Source organism: Histomonas meleagridis, assembly GCF_020186115.1.
Source record: "Histomonas meleagridis strain 2922-C6/04-10x chromosome Unknown contig_48, whole genome shotgun sequence".
Taxonomy (NCBI): Eukaryota; Parabasalia; order Tritrichomonadida; family Dientamoebidae; genus Histomonas; species Histomonas meleagridis.
In genome coordinates, this window is record NW_027150891.1 from 217,314 (window position 1) to 241,384 (window position 24,071).

The 24,071-nt window shown below is 26.7% G+C and overlaps 4 protein-coding genes across 4 annotated transcripts; 2 read left to right on the top strand and 2 right to left on the bottom strand.

Annotated features, from left to right (window-relative positions):
• Window positions 1–799: 799 nt before the first annotated feature.
• Window positions 800–2,008, top strand: GO595_006798 (uncharacterized protein; the record flags this gene model as incomplete). Its single annotated transcript, XM_067920191.1, has 1 exon — window positions 800–2,008. One exon carries the CDS (start codon window positions 800–802, stop codon window positions 2,006–2,008), a length of 1,209 nt encoding a protein of 402 aa, XP_067773018.1.
• An 82-nt stretch (window positions 2,009–2,090) lies between these two features.
• GO595_006799 (methyltransferase-like protein 13) lies at window positions 2,091–2,912 on the top strand (the record flags this gene model as incomplete). Its single annotated transcript, XM_067920192.1, has 1 exon — window positions 2,091–2,912. The coding sequence occupies one exon, from the start codon at window positions 2,091–2,093 to the stop codon at window positions 2,910–2,912; it is 822 nt and encodes a 273-aa protein (XP_067773019.1).
• Window positions 2,913–2,919: 7 nt separating this feature from the next.
• On the bottom strand, window positions 2,920–3,555 carry GO595_006800 (S-adenosyl-L-methionine-dependent methyltransferase; the record flags this gene model as incomplete). The annotated part of the gene is made up of 1 exon (XM_067920193.1): window positions 2,920–3,555. One exon carries the CDS (start codon window positions 3,553–3,555, stop codon window positions 2,920–2,922), a length of 636 nt encoding a protein of 211 aa, XP_067773020.1.
• Window positions 3,556–20,930: 17,375 nt separating this feature from the next.
• Window positions 20,931–22,610, bottom strand: GO595_006801 (BTF2-like transcription factor; the record flags this gene model as incomplete). The annotated part of the gene is made up of 1 exon (XM_067920195.1): window positions 20,931–22,610. One exon carries the CDS (start codon window positions 22,608–22,610, stop codon window positions 20,931–20,933), a length of 1,680 nt encoding a protein of 559 aa, XP_067773021.1.
• Window positions 22,611–24,071: the final 1,461 nt, after the last annotated feature.

Below are 24,071 nucleotides of genomic sequence, written 5' to 3' on the forward strand. Positions count from 1 at the left end.
ATAATATTGAGTGTTTCCTTTTGTATGAAATTGGTTAAATAATTTTGAAATATCTTCTTTAATTAAATTTCGTTCATTCATATGAAAAATTATATAAAAAGTTTCTTGTGATTTCATTTTACATATATGATTAATAAATATTTCAATGATTTTATAATTTTCATTTATTTCTTTTTCTTTATTTTCAAGTGCTTCTAAATAATTTAAATATAAATCAATGTCACTTTTTCGAGATACAAATGCAGAATAGATTAAAATACTTATAACAATATTAAATGAATATGGATAATTTGTGTCTAAAACATTCATTGTTTGTTCAATTGAATGTTGAAGATTTTCATTTGATAAATTAAAAACCATTTCCTGAAGTGATACTAAGTATGGAAGATAATCTATACTATTTACAGGATCTGTTTGTAGATTTAATGAATATTCTGTGGAATTTGAGGAAGAATTCACTTGTGTTTTATGTAATGTTATATACATATTATGCGTTAAAAGCAGAAAATACATACATTTAAACCCTTAGCTAGATCAAATTTTACAAAGCATTTTTTTTTTTTGAAAATACTATTGTTGATTGACAGTGCAGAAATTTCTGTTTTCGTTAACTCAAAAAGACCTCAGAATTTAACAAGAATAAATGTAGGATTAGCATGGAAAAGTAATTTTAATGATATTTTTACACAAGTCAGAAGACAAAGATTTCCGGAAATCACCCACTGCAAGTAAAAAGTGACAAGATGATTCAAATGCCAGCTTCTGTGGTTTACTTGTATCGTTAAAATCGACCAAAGTCATGAGCAGGAACGATGTAAGAACAACAATTCAAAATGAAAATATTGAATCTTTCAACACTGACTTAGTTCTACAAGCTAATTTAAAGCTTCAGTCAGATGATGATAATATCCAATCAGAAGGGTTGATGGAATATATCAACTTATTGGAATCACCATTTGAAGATCAAGTCATGGCAAATGGTGGAAGAGAAGCACTTGCTTATTTCATGGGCTTATCCTGGAATGGATGTTCTGAACGCACTCAAAAACTTGCTATTATGTGTCTATCCAAAGTAATAAGTGATTCTTACTTTGATGTTGAAATGGTTATTCGTGCTGATTTTTTACACCATTTAATCAATAATCATCTTCAAGGTCCACCACAATTTGTTAATGCCACCACCAAATTATTATCGATTGTATTTTCTGAGAGTAGTGTTGCTCGTGAGATTATATATAGCACTAACATTTTTGATCGCCTTCTTCAACTTCCACTTGAGTGCAATACTGGTGAATTAATTTGCTTAGCAGTTGAACATTCAGATGAACCGGTACCACAAATCGCGCAACTAGCAGCTTTAATGTTACAACTATTAGAAACCGACAATTTCATGAATGCATGTTATTCCTTACGATGTTTTTCGATATTAATATCACGAAATTGGAATATTTTTGACTTTGAAAAACTTCATCAAATTCTTCCACGTTATCTTGATTGTGAAATTCTTGAAGTATCAACAGCAGCATTTTTAGTTCTTGAGCAAATCCCACCAAATCAAAACGACATTAATGCAGTCATTGATTGTATGAAATATAGTAATAGTCATTCGCATCATGCATTAAAATATTTAAAGAAAAGCATTATGATTTGGAAAGATTCTCCGCCATCGAAACTTATTGAGGCACTTCAATTTCTTCTTGAACATTCTTCATTTAGAATTGCTCAAGAAGCTTTGATGTTAGTGATTCCGGCGTTGAATGGTAACTCTGCTAAAATAACACCTGATTTAATAAAACTAATTTGTAAGTTTTTATCGGATACGTTGACCGGTAAAAATGCAATTGCAACATTAAGAGTAATAATGAACTTCATGCAGACACCAGAAAACGCTTCATTGTTCAAAACAATCATTTCTGAATTCGAGCCGGAAATTGAACAATTCATTTTAGATGAAGATAATGAAGTAGCAAATGTAGCTCAAGAATTATTAGATTTTATGGAAATATAATTGTTAGAAATAAATAAAGAAAAAACGTTTATGCTTAAGGGTAATTTTTTTCCCTTTTTAATACGTTACTAAAAAATTTAAAATGAGTGATACAGAATATTATACTGCAGAATATTACACAACAGAAAATGAATCAACAGCTACAATAGAAAAAGATGGAGAAACACATGAAGAATTGGGCCAAAATGATGATGAGGATAAAAAAGAAAATGAAGAAAAAAATGAAGAAGAAGAAAAGAAAGAACCTCCAGAACCTGAACAAGATCCATTAGAAGGTATAACATATGAAGATGATCCTGATGCTGAGCTTCCACAATATGGTGAACAATCATATTGGGATGAGCGTTACACAAATGATTCAGAATGTTTTGAGTGGTATCAAGAACCTGAAGCATTGTTACCAATATGTCAAGAGTTTATTGATCCAGAAAAAAATGTTCTTGTTATTGGAACAGGTACTTCAGAATTAACTCCATATTTATCACAAAACGGATTTGAAAATATCACCGCAATTGATTATTCAAAAATCGCAATTAAAAAGATGAAAAAACGAAATCAAGAAATTGAAAATATTACATGGAAGGTTATGGATATTCGAAAAATGTCTTTCTTTCCTAACTCTGATTTTCAATCAGTTATTGACAAAGGTACACTTGATTGTTTATTCCATGTTAGTGAGTCTGATGTTTTTTCTGCATTATCTGAAATTTCACGTGTTTTAAAACGACGTGGTGTATATATTTGTGTATCTTATGCACCTCCTGAAGAAAGGAAAGAATTTTTTGAAAGACCAGCAGATCTTAATCTTGAGTTAGAAAAAGTTATAGAACTCAAAAAACCTGTTCCATCTGATGAGCCTCATTATGTTTACATCGTCCGTAAGTGTGGAAAACTTTTGACATAAAAAGTATTTATTCATTCTTTTTACATTCATAAACAAAAAAGTGGAACGATCGGGTTGGCGGGAGTGTGTGAACTTTAACGGTCCAATTGAACTCACTTTGTTCAAAAAGTCGTTTCCGAAAGTGCGGTTGGCCAAATGTGATTTGAATGAAAGTTCCTCCTGGCTTGAGGACTTTGTAAACTTGGCGGAAATATTTGGCTGCATCTTCATAGACATCCTCTCCTATTTCCCATTTATCTGATCTTTCTATAATTAATGCATCAAGTGTTCCTTTGTCAATTGCAAAATCAAAAGATCCTTCTGGATATGGAAAAGGTTTTGTAACATCAACTACATCCCACTTCATACCACGAGTGTCAGATTCTTTACAAAGTTCTATGCACTTTGGTGAAATATCAATATTTGTAATGTTATGAAATCCTTTATCGTATATAACTTCTTGTATTTTTGAAATTCCGCACCCCAAATTTATTATTGAAGATTCTTTTGAAGGAATTAATGAATAAATTAATTGCATTAAATTATCATCATAAGCACCAGTAAACCATTCATATGCATCTTCTTTTTTACACTTGTGGTATTCATTATCCCACCATTCAGGTAGGGCGTAAAGAGAATTATCCTCACTTTCGAAGTCAGTCATGTGAATGTCTTGCTGGTCAGGACATGTTATGTGAACAAAAAATTTATTTGGGGTGCCCTATTATGGGCATGCTTCCATAAAAATTTTGCATGAATAGAAATCCACAAAATTTGTCAAATCAAAATGTACCTCGTTTTATAAATCAAAATCAATTCATAGAAACAGGCATTTTGATGGATCCGGTTTCAAACTCACAACATTCTGTGGGCATGAATGTTAATCAACAATTAGATACGAATTCACAAATATTAGTACCAGATCAATCTATCCGATTTTTTAACTCAAATCCACAATCTTTAAATTCAAATCAAATAATTCAACCACAGTCACAATTTGTTAATGCAAATCAGCAATTAAACCAATTCCAGCAATTAGAATCATACTCAGGAATAAACTCCGTTCAGCAATTAAATGCAAACCCTCAATTCTTGAATCAAGCAAATTTAAATTTACAATATTTAAATCAACCTCAATTAATGAATATAAGCCAACAACTCATGCCTTCTAATCAAAAGGTTAATTTAATTCCTCAGCCTTCTAGTACAAATCAACAAATTATAAATCCAAATCAACAAATAAATCAAATGCAATTTCAAGGCACAAACCTTCAACTCATGGGTACCGATGGGTATGGCGAAGAAGAATATATGGAACCTCAATTTACGATAAATCAAAATCAAAATTTGCAACCCACAAAGAAAAAACAACAGCTTAATCAAACCACCCACGTTAGCGTAAGTGTCAATATAAACACAAGTCCTTGTTTTGTTGACCAAAATCAATGTGTCAATGTAAAGCATAAAAATCCAAAAAGTGCAAAACCGAATCAATCAAAATCGAATTTACAAATCATAAAGCCTAGTCAACAACCGAAGGCAAGCATCCAATTCATAAGGCCAAACCAACAATTAAATCCAAACCTAAAAGGGAATGTTAAAAATCAACAACAATTTAATATGAAGCCGCAGACTATTGTTTCACAACAATATATGAATAACCAACAGCAAATTCTAAATCAGCAATATGTAAATACTAATCAACAATTTAATATGAACCCACAGATTATTATGCCGAATCAACAATTAAATCCAAATCAATTTATAAATAATAATCAGCAAATTCCAAATCAACAATTCAACACGAGCCCACAGACTATGATGAAAGGTCAACAGTTTTTAATGCAGCAACAAATTCCAAATCAACAATTTGTAAATAACCAACAAATTCCAAATCAGCAATATGTAAATAACCAACAAATTCCAAATCAGCAATATGTAAATAACCAACAAATTCCAAATCAGCAATATGTAAATAACCAACAAATTCCAAATCAACAACAATTTATGAATATTAATCAGCAACAAATTCCAAATCAGCAATATGTAAATAACCAACAAATTCCAAATCAGCAATATGTAAATAACCAACAAATTCCAAATCAACAACAATTTATGAATATTAATCAGCAACAAATTCCAAACCAACAGTTCAACCTAAATCCATTCATATACAACAACCAGCCCATGCAAACACTTCAATTTATTAATGTGAATCCACAATTCGCAAACGTAAACATGAATCAACAGATGAATCCAAATCATAATGGAACACAAAAGGTCAAAAACAAGCAAAACAAAAATAATAACAATAATATCAACATACATGACGAAAACTTTTGTAAAGATCAAAACGTATACATCCGCTTATATAGCCATGTCTCCAGTCCGTCATTCATACGTAACAGACTGAAGAAAATGTTTTCGTCGTGTGGCGAAATCCAATCAATATATATCAAAATCGAGTCAAAAAAAGAATTAGCGATTGGGTTTATATATTTCTCATCGATCGAAGGCGCAAAGCGGGCTATAGAAGAATCAATCTATAATATATATAAAGGGAAGCAAGTACACGCTTCAACTTATGTGCCGAAAGATCAAGCAAAAAACAAAAATAAAAATAAGAAATTTGCTCAAAGTAATCATTTGGAGAGGAAAATACTAAACAAAATTTGGAATATGGGAATTGACGCAGAATTATACGACTCAAGAATTGCTGATATGTCCGACGAACAAAGAGAAGTATTATTGAGGGGTGACGATATTTTGAATAAATGGATAGAAAACGCTAAAAGTCAGGCAGCAAGCTTAAATAGGAATATAATGGCAAAACAACAAAACGAAGATGTTTGACCAGTTTACGGGAAAGTGTTCGGGACCCATTTCGGGTGCCCTGCAAAAGTGACAGCGTCTGTCGACCAAAAAAAAAATATACAGATGTTATTAAAATGTATTTGTAGTTATTTATTTTTTGAAAAGTATAACAAGTCGCGAGGCCCAAATCAGCTCAGGCATGCGGTTAACCGTGAATTGCATTCAAATTGATTGATTGTGTTAAGAATTTTGTGTGCATTAAAATCTTCGAACCGCCTGACACATTTATTTGTTTTTGAAAAGTTTACGTAAAGAGCATTTTTGTTGAGGAGACAGAACAAAACAACCGAAACTAATGAAATTATTCGAATATTACTTGATGTAGAAAAAATTATTTTTGAATTAAAGGAAAGAAAACATGAATGAACCTGTGAAACATTCTTTAATATTATTATTGAAGATTACTTTTTTGGAATCAAGTTCTGATGATTCGAATAATTCAGCAAAAAAAAATCAAGCCAACAAAGTCAAAGGACATGTTTTCAAGTTCCTATAGACAAAAAATCTTCTATAAATGAAAAAGATAAATTGATAAACTTTATATATATTCAAATCGTAAACAAACAAATGAAATAAGTGATATTCATAGTTTTGGATTGCGAAGTTCAAAAATAACGGGGAGGAGACCAACTCCAATATTGGCTTGATCAAGTAACAATTTCCCAAAATCAAGTTTTAATACACTAATTTTTTGATGATTATAGTAGTTATTGATGTGAATAATATAATTATGATATATTATTAAATTAAAATAAAGATAATTGATATGATATATATGTCAACAATTTTTATTGTAATACTTTATAATTGAAGTTCTAAAGAATTAAGTTGGCATCATTTGATCATGTATATTGCTCTAGTTTTCTTTTTATAATAAATCTTCACAATGTGAGTTCAAATTGAATACCTTGAAATCAATAGAAAACTTTACATTTTTTTTGAATATATAAAAAACGATAAAACCTGAAAAATCATGATTTGACTTGTTTAACACAATTTTCAGTCTCACAAAAAAATTGCAATCTAAAATTGAACTGTTGTAAATAACTTTTTCAAGTGTACATAACTGAAACCGTTTTGCTCTCACATTTTTCAAAAATCTTTTGAGCAAAGTAATGACCAAGGCCAATTCAAAAGCTCACTCGGTCAGATTATATTCAAAACAAGCTGCATGGTCCCTTATGTCAATTTCAGTTTTAGGCTCAAAATTTGTCGTCTGCTTTTGCGTTGTTTGCCACAAGGAACTTTTTCCAAATATTAACCTCAAGTATTAATCCTAGTAGTACATCATGATTCTTCTGTTTCTAGCACGAGTACTGTCTCAATCATCTTATCAGAGATCTCAAATACAAAGTTTAACTGCAAGGTTTGATTTAAGTTGGTTACAATTTGCTAGCAATATCATCAAAACATCTAAACTCACCAATTCATTTTTTAATTTAAATAATGAACACGAATATCATTTAAGAAAACCTCTTGCAACAGATAGTTCATGGGAAGCATATGACCAAATATATGTTAAATTTATGAGTGATGGTATACCATGGCTTTACAACTTCATGGACAACTTCTTCTTCAAGTGGCTTGTTTAAACAAAGTATGTTTTCAGGCGGTGTTCAAATATCTGCATCATATTTTTATCTAATTTGTGTCTATCCGTATTCATTGATAACAGACACAAGAAAACAAAATGGCGAAGTAACAATGAAAGCTTTAGACTACATGTTTGGTCAATCAAGCACAATTCGATCCTCTACTGACACAGTAACTGTAACACTTTCTAGAAAAAATGGCTCGTTTGTATTTAACAATTCATTTTGGCACAACACAAATTACATCACAGACACTTACAGATTATACTTTTTATATTAGTGGTATAAAACATGAAGGATATTACAATGATGCAAGCGCAGCTGTTAATTCAGATGTGGTTAATAATTGGGACATTACAAAAATTTGCACTGCTAATACAGCCTCTCAAACAATCGGATGTAAAATGATATTATATCCATAAACATTAACAAATGGAATTACGTTATCTGTTGTTCGAAATGGACAATCTGTAGATGAAGTAATTCAAATTAATTTGTTATAATCAGGGTATATATATAATTGTGATATTACTATGGATTTGATAACTTTAACTTTTACGAAGTCAAATACTTTTTCAAATACATTTACATCATCTAATACATTTTCGAATACTTTTACGCAATCAAATACATTTACTCAGTCAAATACATTTTCAAACTCATATACATTTTCAAATTCAAATTCATTTTCGAATTCGAATACATTTTCGAATTCAAATTCATTTTCTCAGTCAAATACATTCACCGAATCGAATTCATTTTCTAACACATTTACTATGTCGAACACGTTCTCACAATCTAATACATTCTCAAACACATTTACTATGTCAAACACTTACTCACAATCGAATTCATTCTCAAATACATTTACATCATCAAATACATTTTCAAATTCAAATACATTTACTAAGTCAAATACATTTTCAAATTCAAATACATTTACTAAGTCAAATACATTTTCAAATTCAAACACATTTTCTAAGTCAAATACATTCACAGAATCATTAAAGTATAATGAACAATATACGTATTCCATAACTATAACATATTCTATTGTATTTGAAGAGACTCATAGTATGACACAGGTTTTATCTGATACATTTACATTAATGAATTATAATTCTACTTATTCATATACCAACACATTACTCATTGTTTATCAATATACAATTGTTAAATATCCAACGTATTATCCAATATATTCACAATTTTATATGATTATGCCAATAGACAACAATATAAATGAAAATAATAATAATACAACTACAATAATAATCGTAGTCGTATGCATAGTTGTGGTTGTTGCGATCATATGTTTAGTTGTCGTTTTATATATTCGTCATCAAAGAAATAATATACAGCAAACAGAAAAGGCTGAAAGTATTGACGCGGAATATGGAATAGAAACTGAAACTACAAATGATTACACTGCAACTAAAATAAATCATATTTTAGATGACCCATTTGCAGAAGATTTCGTGGAAGATAATCGTATAAACATTTGATTTCATACGAAATTAAATAGTTCTTTAGTAAACATCCATAGTTTGTATCTCGAATAAATTTTTGGGCTTAAGGAAAGTGGCGTTTGGGGTGCCCCACAACGATAGTTATGACGACCGTTTATTTCACTTGAAAAATTATTAATTAAATCCTAAGGAATATTATTAAATTGAGTTCAATGTACAAATATATTTTCTTGCTATTAAGCATAAAATTAGATATGACATATGCCAAATCATGTATTCATTTTTGTTGATTTTTTATTTGTTTTTTGTTATATTTATTTGTTTGGCCTAAAATTTGTAGTAAAAATTTTAGATTTCATTCTAATATATTTTGTTTCTACAAAATATTTATAAATGCATCTCTAAATCGACACATAGAAATAGTAAGATTACTTGATATCAAGTAATCCAGAAAGATCCATATTTATTTATTCTTTAATTCAAAATGATATTTGGGAAATATTTATATTATTTCAAACAGCTGTTTATTTATTCGACTAAGTTTGACCATATATACATAAAGAAGGTTAAAATATAACAAGAATAAACTCATTTATATTATGGTAAGAAATCGGTAGAAAAATATATAAAATAATTGATTTTTTTCAGTAAATGATTTTTGAATTTGTTCTTAATGTTCTATTATCCGACAGATAAACATGAAGTCATTGGAAGATTTTCAATGTGGAAATTGTTTCTTCTCTTTTTGTCTTTTGTATAATATGATTTGAGTGCTTTACGTGTGTCAAAATATGATACCGACCGTTAATGATATTTTATTTTATGAAAGAATGATAAACCGTTTATGATATTATATAAACGGTTATTTTTCGGACAGAAATTACCGGCCGATGGATAGATTTTCGAAAATCCGGTACTATAATTATTCGTCGTTTTATATAATCATGCATATTATCAAAAACAAAAGAATTTAAAATTTAATTTGATTTATTCATAAAAATATCTGAAAATGAAAAAGATAGTAATCAAAACATTCCGAACATTATTGATATTTTTAGCGAATATCTTCTTCTCTTAAAATTTCAAGAATCAGATTATATCCTTGGAAAGTTGTTGGAACAAGATTTAATCGATTCAAATTTTGTTCAAAAGAGAAAAGAAATATATTTTGCACATTATAATGATGATATTTATGATATACACCAAAATCCAACAAATGAATATTTTTTTTTGAAAATTATGAAGAACTTTCAAAGAATGATTTTGAACTTCACATATGTATTAATATCAAAAGCATTGCAATTCCAAAATCAGTTACATCAATATCAACAAATTCATTTTTATATTGTTCAAAACTTCAATTTATTATTTCCAAAGAAAATTTATATTATTCTAATTATGAAAATGATGGAATTTTATATGATAAAAATATTGAAAAATTAATTTGTTATCCAATAGGAAATGTAATAAATGTATTTACAATACCAAATTCAGTTATATCAATATGTGAAAGAGCATTTGAATCATGTAATAATATCAAAACGATTATTTTTGAAGAAAATGTTGAAACTATTGAAAGTTATGCATTTTATTCATGTTCTAATTTAGAAACACTTTTTATTGGCGAAAATGTTAAAACAATTGGAAATTATGCATTTTCTTTATGTACATCACTTAAATGTATTTATTTTAATGGTAATGAATCACCAACAATTGGAAATGGATTTTCTAGTATTACAGTTACATCTGTTATGGTGGCTTCGACATATAATGGTGACACATATGACAGCTTCAGTGTTTCCAAAGGAACAACAATTGACGAATGCATTCCATCAACACAAACATTTTCTCAATCAAATACATTCACATTATCAAATACATTTACTAAATCAAATACATTTTCTCAAAGCAATACATTTTCTAAATCTAATATATTCTCATTATCAAATACATTTTCTCAATCGAACACATTTACGTTATCAAATACATTCACAAAATCAAATATATTTTCTCAATCAAATACATTTATATCATCAAATACATTTTCTCAAAGCAATGAATTTACTAAATCGAATACATTTACGTTATCAAATGCATTTATAGGGGGGACGGAAATGTTTTATTCTAAATATGATCCTTTTATTTTTTTTTAATAAAAATTATATATATATAAATACAAAAGACTGTAATAATAATGATATAATTTTTGAAATCAGAAATATTTTATATATCAAGAAAATGTCATAAATGAACTTTCATATTGTCATTCTTTTTAAACATTTTTCATTTGTATGGAAGTCGAACAAAGAGCAGTCATATTTTTCCTGAAAAGAAAAGGCTTTAAACTCAGCCAAATTAAACAAGAGTTAGATGATGTTTATCATTAAGATGCACTCGATATTAATACCATAAAATATCGGGTGCATCAATTTAAATTAGGGAGATCTGAAATAACAAACATTCAAAGTCCAGGAAGACCAATACTTAATTTCATTGATTCAAAAATTTTGGCTGCACTCGAAATGGAACCATTTCATTCGACATATACATTAAGTGAAGGCCTTATCTATACCACGATCCACCATAAATGATCACCTCAATAAATTAGGCTTCCATTATTATAATTTAAGCGTGGTTCCATATGAACTGACATGTGAAATGAAAGAAGAAAGAGTGCGAAAAGCAACTGAGCTTATTGATATCTTAAAAGTTAGTAAGAGAACAGGTTTTCATAGAATCATAATCGGGGATGAATCATGGTTTTTCTTATCATATGATCACAAGCATATGTGGTCACAATCAAGAGATAATTTACCTGAAATTATCGATACAAAAATTGACACGATAAAATATATGGTAACTATCTTTTGGAATATTGATCAATTTTTTATAGTTGATATTATGAAAGATGGTGAAAAATTTAACTCAAAGTATTTTATTAATAATATAATTAAACCCCTTGAAGCAAATTGTATACCCACAAAGAAAAAAGCCCAATGAAAACCCATATGTTTTACATTTCGATAATGCATCTCCCCATACCTCTAATGCTTCAACTAAATTTTTGGTTGCTAATGATTTTAAAAGAGCTCCACAGCCACCATATTCACCAGATCTTGCTCCTTCAGATCTCTTTTTATTTGGTTTTTTAAAAAATCAACTAGAAGGAGAAAAATTCGATGATTTTCAACAATTGCACGATAAAATAACTGAAATTTTGTGTGAAATTTTAAAGGATACTTTAGCAAAAGTTTTTGAAGAATGGATTGAAAGATGTCAATGGGTGATAAATAACAAAGGTAACTACTATCATAAGTAAACCTAAAGAAAATTATTAAAATCTTTTATTTCGATTCTATTATATTTAGGATAAAACATTTCCGTTCCCCCTATACTAAATCGAATACATTTACATTATCAAATACATTTACTAAATCGAATATATTTACATTATCAAATACATTTACAGATTCATTTCGTATCGATGATAATTTCACATATTTTATTGCATTAACATATTCATTAATATTTACACAAACGAATTCTATAAATACGATATATTCGAAAAACACGATTTCACTTTCATTTCATAATTCTATTTCTTATTATATTTCGACATATATTATTTATTATGATTATATCATTGTTCAATATTCTATATATTTCAAATTTTATTCATATTTTTATACATTTTTTTCATTTTTAAACATATTATATATTTTTATTTTGATTGATCTGCAGATGCAGACTTCAATTGAAAATGTGGTTAAGTATATGGTGCATACTGCTTTGCGACTATTTCAGCAAGAAACTCAAATGCATTTTGTACAATTTACATTCAATCGAACATCAATAACGCGCAAATTCTCGTTTTAAATTTGATGGTTCAGATTATAAATAGGACGAAAAGACATTTCATCAACTTCAGCGTATGTGATGAAAAAAGATGAACCAAAATCACCTGAAGTTGTTACAGGATAATTATGTCGGAAATGCTGAAATGTTATAACATCAGGTAACGAGTGACATGCAAAGACTGTCCTTGTGCGTGGTTCCTTCGATTAGATTAAATTGGCAAGACTTATTGAATTGTTTGATTATTTGATATCAAAGCGAAATAATTTTTCATTTTTAGAATGAATATAATATATTAAACTATGTATAGTTTTATTTTTTTCTGTTTTTTAAAAAAATTATGACTACAAATTTAAGATAAAAGTTTACACACCAGATTCTACTTGCTTTGTACTAAACAAATAATTGATGAATTTATATATAAAAAATGGTAAATTCTGCTCGGGATTATGACTTTGGGGTGTGAATTGTTTTGGATTTCATATCATTAAAAACATGTAAGAAAATATTCACATTTATTGAAACAGGATTTATGGTCTTTGCCTTTAATTTCCCATTTTGTCTTTTTACGATAGCTAATTCCAAAGTATCGCCATATTACCAACTTGGGAAGATATAATAAATTTCGGTGGTCGAGAAATTAATGTTTTTTAAATTTCAATACACAATGAAATACTTCTCGGATTAGAATCAGCATCCTCAAAACATATTCAACAAAATTACTTAAGATCTTCAAGGTTAACATTTTATGCAAATTTGATAATTATACATTAAGTAAAACAGATGTAACTGAACAAAATCAAGGAGGGGAAAAAAAATTGAACGAACCAAAGAATCGAATGAAAGTCTTAAAGAATGTCTTAATGAAGTTAATAATACAATTGATAATACAAATATTTTGTTTTCAAAGTATGAACGAATTTTAATTCGTTATGCAAAGAAACAAAAAGAAAGTAAACTTGCTCCAAAAGGGGAAAAAAAATTAAATTCCTCAAACAAGAAAATGAACATTTATTAGAATAAGAAAACAAATTAAAACAGTAATTGGTTTTGATTGAAAAAGAAGCAGAAACAAAGAAGAAAGAACTTACCGAATTCTTTAACCAAATGGATAATTTAAATAAATAAATAATGAAATTAATTCAATTATTACAAATATTTTTTCAATATATATATTCTAATTATTTAATGATTTATAAAAGTTTAGCAAAATGTTTAAAACGTTTCATCAGTTCCAATAAACAATGATAATAAATCCATATTTCCTTTTTCAACAGCGATCTGGAGTGCTGTTCGCAAGAATAATAAGAAATTCCAAATAAAATTTTATAATTTTAATTCAAAAATTGAAATATTAAAGATAAAAATGAAATATCTTCGATATCTATATCGATATATACTTGATTAAGTAATAATTCAACAATTTCTGGTCGGTTCTTAAGTACAGAAATAATAAGTGCTGTTTTAAATCATTTAAATAATTTCCAAATATTATTTTGAAGTTTTAAATATTTATTTTTAATATTGTGCTCACCAAATAAATATTTTTAAAATTAATATCAATATCTTTTTGTTCAAGAAGTAATTTAACGATTTCTTTATTTCCTTTTTCAGTTGCATAAATAAGTGCTGTTTTAAATATTTTAAATAATTTCCAAATATTATTTTGAAATATCAAATTATTAAAATAAATATCAAATAAAACAAATAAATATCTTTAGCGTTAATATCAATTCCTTCTTGTTCAAGAAGTAATTTAATTATTTTTATATGACCTTTTTCCGATGCTTTAATAAGTGCTGTATAAAATAATTTAAATAATTTCCATATATTATTATGAAATATAAAATTATTAAAATAAATATCAAATAAAACAAATAAATATCTTTAGCGTTAATATCAATTCCTTCTTTTTCAAGAAGTAATTTAACTATTTCTGTATAACCTTTATAAGATGCTTCCATAAGTGCTGTTTCAAATAATTTAAATAATTCCCAAATATTATTTTGAAATATCAAATTATTAAAATAAATATTATCTTTAGCGTTAATATCAATTCCTTCTTGTTCAAGAAGTAATTTAACTATTTCTGTATTATTATTTTTAGATGCTAATACAAGTGCTGTTGCATATAGTTTAAACTAAAAATAATTTTCAAATATTTGTTTGAAAAATCATATAGATGAAATAAATATTTGCATTAATATAAACACCATTATGCTCAAGAATTGATTTGACATTTTCAAGATTTCCATTTATGCATTCATTCAAAAATTCCACTTTAATATCCTATAATTAACATCAATAAAAACTTTGAAACATAAAATCAACAAAAAAGATATTTTGAAAATATAAAATATGGATATCTTAGTGCATATTTCGATGTTTTCATGTTGAAGAAATGATAAAACGAAATCAATAATTTGATTTTGAATAAATTCTATTGAAGGAGCTTTAATTGTTAAAAATTAAATTTGATAAATGGATATCTTTCTTATCATAATTAAAATCATGATCTTCATTAAGTAATTTTAGGATAAAATCATGGCCTTTTAGTGATTTTTTATTTGTTGATTTATATATTTATAAAAAAACATCAAATTTAGAGAATAAACATTATCATTATTATAAATATTTGTTTTCAGCAAAATTTTAACTGTATCAATGATATTACACATCGAGATTTGATTAAATAACTCATCAAATATATATAAATGAAATAAACAATTTCTTCATCAAAATTATGATACCCCTCTAATTCAAGTAAATTTTTTATAATTTCGTTAAATCCATTTGCTATAATATTTATAAATATTGCATAAAATAATGTTAAGAAATTTTATATGAAATTTAAAAATCAAAAACTTTAAATAAATATGTCATTGTCTAAATCATTTACTTCTTCTTCATTGTATAATTCAGTGGAATCAAAAATACCATTCAAAAACATTTCCATAATTCGTGATTTAAATCATTTGAAGAAACTTCATATATTATATTGAAATAAGAAACCAATATAAAAAACTGGTTATAAAAAAAATTAATTTTAGTATTATTCTTAATAATTCTTTCTTTTTCAGATATGAGTTGTACAATTTCATTATTATTTATTTCTAATGAAAATTTAAGTGCTGTTTTACATAATTTAAATAATCTCCAAACATTATTGTAAAATATCAAATTATTATAATAAATTTTAAACAAAACAAATAAATATTTTTAACATTAATATCAATTCCTTCTTTTTCAAGAAGTAATTTAACTATTTCGGTGTTCTCATTCTCAGATGCAATCATAAGTGCTGTTTCAAATAATTTAAATAATTTCCAAATATTATTTTGGAATTAAAGTATTAAACATAAATAAATATCTTTAGCATTAATATCAATTCCTTCTTTTTCAAGAAGTAATTTAACTATTTCTGTATTATCTCTCACACACGCTTTAATAAGTGCTGTTTGAAATAATTTAAATAATTTCCAAATATTATTTTGGAATTAAAATATCAAACAAAATAAATAAATATCTTTAGCATTAATGTCAATTCCTTCTTTCTCAAGAAGTAATTTAACAATTTCGGTGTTCTCATTCTCAGATGCAATCATAAGTGCTGTATTAAATAGCTTAAATATTTTCCAAATATTATTTTAAAATATAATAAAATTTAAAGAAAATTTGAAAAAAAATTATAAATGTCTTTAGCATTGATATCGATTTTTTTATTTTTAAGAAGCAATTTAACCATTTTTAATTGATTATTTTTGATTGAGTATAATAAGGAAGTTTTAAATAATGGATATTATCTCTAAATTTTATTTAAAAATTTTGTAAATTCAAAAGAAACATATTTCAAATTAACATCAATTCCTTCTTTTTCAAGAAGCAATTTTACAATATCATAGTAACCTTTTTTGATTGCCCAAATAAGAGGTGTTTTAAATAATTTAGAAAGATTCCATAAATAAAAAAGAAATTTGGAATATTTGGGAAATACTTCATGCAAAACATATAAATATCTTTAACATTTACATTAATTTCCTTATGTTCTAAAAGTGATTTAACAATATCAATTAAATAATTTTTTGTTGCATACAGAAGAGGATTTATAATTATTTTAATTTAATTCCAGATTTAATTTTAAAACATTAAATATTAATAATAAAAATAAGCAAAATCAATATATACATCATTTCTTTTAAGAATATATTTAACAATTTCATTATTACATGATAAAACTGCATATAATAAAATATATTTCGGTATTTTATTTTCTTCAAGAAATTTTTGAATAATAAATATATTACCAATTTTTGATGATTCATAAATAATATCATCTGTAATTGTTAATCCTTCTTTTTTCAAATATGAAAACATTTCATAATTACTTGATTGAATACATTTCTTACCTAATTCTTCAAAATTATTAATTTCGACAATTTTATTTTCATAAAGATATTTAAAAATATCATTTTTATGGAATTGAATTGCTGTTTCATAAGCATATTGAAATGATGAATGATATTGTTCGCATAAATGAATGATTTCAATATTTCCACTTGCAATTGCATATTTAAATGTGTTATATGTATTTGCACCATTAAGAAGTAAATATTTAAAACATTTAATTGATCCAAAAAATGCCGCATAATCTATTAATGAAACATTTTTTTGATTAATAAATGTATGTATTTCATATAATGATGGTTTTATTATTTGATTAAAATCAAAATCTGTTTGTGATGATATTTCTTGGAGTTTTTTTATTTCGTCACTTCGAATTATTTTCGCAATTTCATTCGGATTAATACCTTTATTTATTGATTCAATGTGAGATCCATAATCATACAATATTTCATCATCAGATGGATCTTTATTATCTTTAATATGGAATTCAATTACACTGATAAATTCTTTATAAAATTGCTTTCTGGTTATTTTATCATAATTTCCATAATTTTGCTTTTTTAAAACATATGGATCATCATTTGTAATATGATGTGCAAAATATATATTATTTTTATTTTTCCCAATTTTTGGTGTGATCATTTCATTTGCAATCAGCATTTCAAGAAGATAATACGATTCTTGTGATTGTTCGAAAAAAAGAAATGTTGAAAAAATAGAAATTAGATTAGTTTTAAAATTATATAATTCTTTTTCTTTTTCTTCGAGTTCTTGCAAAAATTGAAAATAAATAAAGTAATCTCCGCCATGTGAAATAAATGATTCATATATCAAATGAATAATAACATTAGAAAATGAAACAGGATATTCAATATCAAAATAAGTAATTGCATTTTGAATAATTTTTTCAAAATTATCATAATTCAAGTTCATTAAATCTTTTTGTAATATGGTAAGCCATTCAATATATGTTTTTTGACTTTCCTCCATTTTATCAAATGTGTTGTTCTATTCTTGTAAACAAAAAGTGAAATGAAATTTGGTTGGACCTCAAGTCTAACGTATTTTCTTTTTTGACAAAGTGAGATTTCATTCAAAAAGTGACTAATAATATGAAAACATTATGATAAAAAATTGTTGATATCATTTGATTACAATATAAAATAATCACAATTTAAAGGTAATTGAAATTTATATTATCGATTTTGAAATATTTTAATATATATCAATGTCTAGAGTGTCATTTATGAAATCGTTGATTATTTCAAAATTCAGCTACAGATTTGATTTTTATTTTTTAAAAATATTTGATAAACATTTTGAATCTAAACAACCTTGTGAAAACATGGTATCATCGAAATATCCGCTGAAATATATGTTTGGTGGTTCTTTAATAACAGATAAATCACCATTTTTGCATCCAACATGTTTTTGAGTATTGCCACATTTATTTCTTATTAGTGGATCAATTCCATAGCGTAAAATAGGTTTTTAAGGACAATAATATCATGGATATCTGAACTGCTTTAATATTATACATATGTTTAAGATTTCTGGCGTCCAGTTTCTAGAAAAACGCAACTGAATTTTGTGTATTGAGTATAAAAAAAAATTAATATCGAAATAAATTTTATTAATGTACAATTAATATCAATTTTTCCAATGCGCTCTTTGCAATGTATCTTTAATACAAAACACAGTAGCGTTTGAAGCCATTGCGTTTATGAAATTATTTGTATTTTCTGCAATTTTGAAATTTCTTTTTATACAAATATCGGAAATATCAGCGAATTCTGGAAAAATAATTTGTTCGAAAATTTGATATTTTTCATTTGATTTAGCAAATTTATTTTCAATTTTTGTTGCATCAGCATTATAAAAATAATTTTTTAAATTTTTCAACAAATGAACTTCAAACGAAGGGATTTGTAATGGGTAAACATTTGGGAAATTATTTTCGAACAAAACTTTAGAAGATTCGGAATTAATAAATTTTGAGTTATTCCGCATAATTTCTATATATAAAAAAGAATGTTCATCAACTTTCTCAGGATTAATTTTATCATTTCTAATTAACATAGAATCGATTTTATCTTTTTGATTAGCTTTAAGATTAATACCAAGTGTTCCAATGAATTGATATAACCAAAGTTTTTGTGGCAGAATGAAATTTCATTTATAAGTTTCGAAGTTAATAATGTGAAAAACTTATACATATATTTCTTACATTGACTTCTATTTCATATACGGCTAAACTTAATGTTTCTTTTTTGGGAACAGGATATCGAACTCGGAAATTATTTAAAATTTGTTCAATCGAATTTGTAGGGAATATATCATGTGAAAAGTCAATGAAAAACAAAAACAAATCTTTTCGATTCTATATCATTCATTTCGACTGCTATCCAATTATCTTTACGTGTTAGAGCAAGTTGACTTAAATGTAAACGTGAAGGATAATATTAACATTACATTCGAATGTTTTATCTGATTGTAATGTTTTATGTCCATCTTTTTCGACTAAAAAATGTTGTTTTTGTGGATTTTGAAATATTAAATATGCAAAATCAGGATGATATTTAAGTATTTACCTTAAATCATTATTTCGAGGCTCGAAGATTACATGTTTAGTATCAATCTTTAAAAGTTGTTCTGCTGCTACTGCAAATGAAGAGTTATCATATTTTCAACTTCTTTAGCAAATATAAAACTTTGTTTACTTAATATTTGGGCTGCTAAACATGTTTCAGATGGACATAAAGTTAATGAACCTAATAAAGCGTTTAATATAATTTGATCTGTTTTTGTATCATTTTCTATTTTTAACTTAGATAATAACTTTAATGCTGCTTATAATGGTGGATAAGCATTCGAAAAACTAAACATTGGATTAGATATTAAATCAGCATTAATAACTTTAAAGAAATATTTTGAATTACTAAACAAATTCTTTAATGTGTTTGTAGTTAAAAATGATGGAATCTCTTCATCAAATGATGATGTAACTACTGCTAATGACATATAAAATAATTCTTTATGTTGTTGAAGTCGATAAGGTGCCATTTGAGCAAAGAAGTTAAATGAAACTGAATTTATTAAATATTGATAGCAAATCCCCTTCGAATGAATCACTAGTTAAGGAAGAACATTAATGTATATTATGCATACTATATATATAGTATATATATATAGTATATATATAGTATATATATAGTATATATATATATATATATAAAATTCTCACTGAATTAAGTGATATTGAAGATAAAGGATTTATTAAAAATAAATTTTTAACAAAAACAAACTATAAGTAATTACTTCATTTATGAATTAATATTTAATTCAATAAAAACTTTTAATAAACACGAAAGCAATTAATTTACAAAACATTTTTAATCCCATGAACAAAAATTTCTTTTATCTGAGTGTGTCTTTGCATATGCTTCACCATAATTAACGAATTCTTTATCAACATCTTTAACTACATATTTATAAACATATTCACTTGCATAAAAATTATCACCTCGTTCTAAAAGGTATTTTACCATTAATAAATCATAAATCATTATTTAACAATGCAAATTCCATCGAATTTCTATTCTGTATCTAAATTTCAATTACTAAAAAATCCTTCTTCAGCAACCCACACATGTTCTCTATTAACAAAATTATAATTACCATATGTTCTTTATTTTAAATCATCTGTTATAATTGATCCACGCGTTATTCCATAATCCAATTCTTTTTGTTCCGCAAATAGAAATGTATAAATATTTCCATTCGTTTATATGCTAATGATTTCAAAGAATAGACTAACGAAAACAAAGTGAAAAACAATTTTAATTTTAATTGAAAAAAGAGTTAATATCAAATTCTTCTGCTGCCGCTTGATGCTTTTCTTGGTACAGACTCAAAACCTTTTCGATTGACTCTTCCATTTCTTTGTACAAAGGCGATACTTGTTGCTGCAATGTCTCTGTCGGTATCGAGTGCATTTCATTGTGGAGCATTTCCTTGAATTCTTCGATCTTTTGTTTTAATCTCAATGCTTTTTCTTTGTTTTCTTGTTTGACTCCAAAATAATTGTTCCAAAAATGATATAAAAGGATTTGTTGTTCCATTTTATGTGTTCGAAGTTTGTCGACTTCGTTTCGGATTCGCATATCTCGCAAATTTTCTTGGCTATATGCAAAGAAAGTATTTTGTTCAGGTGTAATCTCTTTTAATACGCATCTAGCATTGGCGAAATCAGCCACCACTGGAAGTGGAAGTGATAAAAAATTACTTTCATAGCATGACATCATATCTGCAAATTCACCAGCACATTGAGCAAATTCGGATGCAGGTTCCAAGACTTCATTCTCTTGTTTCTTCTTTTCTTCGATTACAAGGTTCTTGACCGGAATTTCTTCTCTTGGAATAAGGTCTTCGAAATAGTTTGGAACATTTAACGGTCGCTCCGAGGGAATTTCACCGTTTTCTATCGTGTTCGGGACCACCCCGTTCTCAATCAAAGCAAGTTCAGAATGTGTGTTCATATTTGATATCTTTCGATCAGAAAGTGATGGAAGCGACTCCTTGTTAAAATTGCCCATTCCAGGTATTTCTTCACCTATAGGACCTGAAATTGAAGCTGGCTCAAGTTGTTTATAACGTTTACTTTGGGCAATTTCATCAAATTTGAGCGTATCAATTTTAACATTCTTAAATATATTATGTTCTTTGTCATTACGCTTTTGGCGCTTCATCTCTTTCTTCTTGAAATATTGGAACCAAAAATCACCATCATCATCGGTTTTGTTTTCCTCGAGAAATTTCTGATGCATTTTGGCTACAGTGGGCTTCTTAGCAAATATTTGGCGGACTATCTCAGGTGTCATGAAAAATGTAACATTATTTGATCCTTCTGATGATTTTGCTGTAACTGAAGAAAGAAGGCGTCCTGAATAACCTGGTGACTGATAGGCTTCATGTACAGTGTATTCGGAACTTTCAACCTTAAAATTATTCCAGAATTCATCATTTGAAATTATACCGCTTTCAACAAGTTCTGTATACATGTTTTTGACGGCATCAAGCTGATATAGTTCATTATAGAGCCTATTTTCAGGAGAAACTACAATAGCTTCTTTCTTTTCTTTTTCTTCTGGAGTTTGCATTTCTTCTTCTGGAATACTTTCTTCTTTTTCTTTTTCTTCTTTAGCTTTTTTCCAGAAAGAACGAATGAGTTCAACACTTTTTTTGAGGCTATTTGGAGATTCAATACCAGTGAATTTGACATCATGATTATTGCCATCAAAATCAATAATTCTAAACCTTGTGCTTGTATTATTTGTTGGGTTTTCGATTGTTTTCTTTTGGTACTTGAAATTAGAAATTTGAAAATAGCTTATTTCAAAAACAACTTCGGATTTAGAAATAATGACCACACGTTTATTTGTTACTATCAATCGGGCTGGTTTGTTTTCATATTTTGCTGTGTCATGATAGCTTTCTTTTTCTCCTTCTTCAAGAGCAAAGCTCATCAATCTGTCACTTTTCACCCATGGCGAACGTTAACTTTATGATATCTTCGCCTTCTGACTTGAGTAAAAATTTCTTTAAAATTGCCTATTTTATGCTAATCCAGCGCTTAATCTTGTCAAGCTCTGAGGTATTTTTGTGTTAATTAAAACAGAAATCAATAAATTTTCTAATGATCAAGAATAGTATTTTCAAAATAAAAAAAAAAAAATTATTATTAAAAAAATGCTTTGTAAAATTTGACCTAGTTAAGGGTTTAAATGTATGATTTTTCTGCTTTTAATGCTTTCATGTTGATGATCTTCAAGCCAATTTTCAATTGTTTACATTTTCGGTTATGACCCTATCGTTAAAATTTCATATAACATTACATAAAACACAAGTGAATTCTTCCTCAAATTCCACAGAATATTCATTAAATCTACAAACAGATCCTGTAAATAGTATAGATTATCTTCCATACTTAGTATCACTTCAGGAAATGGTTTTTAATTTATCAAATGAAAATCTTCAACATTCAATTGAACAAACAATGAATGTTTTAGACACAAATTATCCATATTCATTTAATATTGTTATAAGTATTTTAATCTATTCTGCATTTGTATCTCGAAAAAGTGACATTGATTTATATTTAAATTATTTAGAAGCACTTGAAAATAAAGAAAAAGAAATAAATGAAAATTATAAAATCATTGAAATATTTATTAATCATATATGTAAAATGAAATCACAAGAAACTTTTTATATAATTTTTCATATGAATGAACGAAATTTAATTAAAGAAGATATTTCAAAATTATTTAACCAATTTCATACAAAAGGAAACACTCAATATTATAATATATTTTATGACTATTACGATAAGCATTCGAATAACCAAATGAAAAATAATAATAAACTTGATGATAAATTAATTAAAGAAGGAAATAATCCGAATGAAATTGCGAAAATAATTCGGAATGATGAAATCGAAAAACTTCAAGAAATATCATCACAAACAAATTTTGACTTTAATCAAATAATAAAACCATCGCCTTATGCAAAATTAGAAAGTACAGGTAAATATGCGATTGCAGGTGGGAATTTAGAAATTCTTCATCTATGTGAACAAAATCATACATTATTTGAAAATGCATATGAAACAGCAGTTAAATTTCATCGAAACGATATCTTTCATTATTTATATGAAAATAAAATGTGTAAAATTAATGAAGAAAAAGAACGACAATTGAGGCTCAATGGTTCACATGGAAATAATTGGGGATGTGGTGAGACACATGAAATGATTCTCTTCAATCAAACGCTTAAAAAGTCGGTAAAAGTTTCAATTGATTATGGGAATTATTCAATTCTTTCATTTTTGGTCGAAAAAGGTATAAAAGTAGATAGATCTAATGATCTTATCGAATCAGCAAATATTGGGAATGTATATCTTATAAAGCAATTTCTCCCAATTCCTC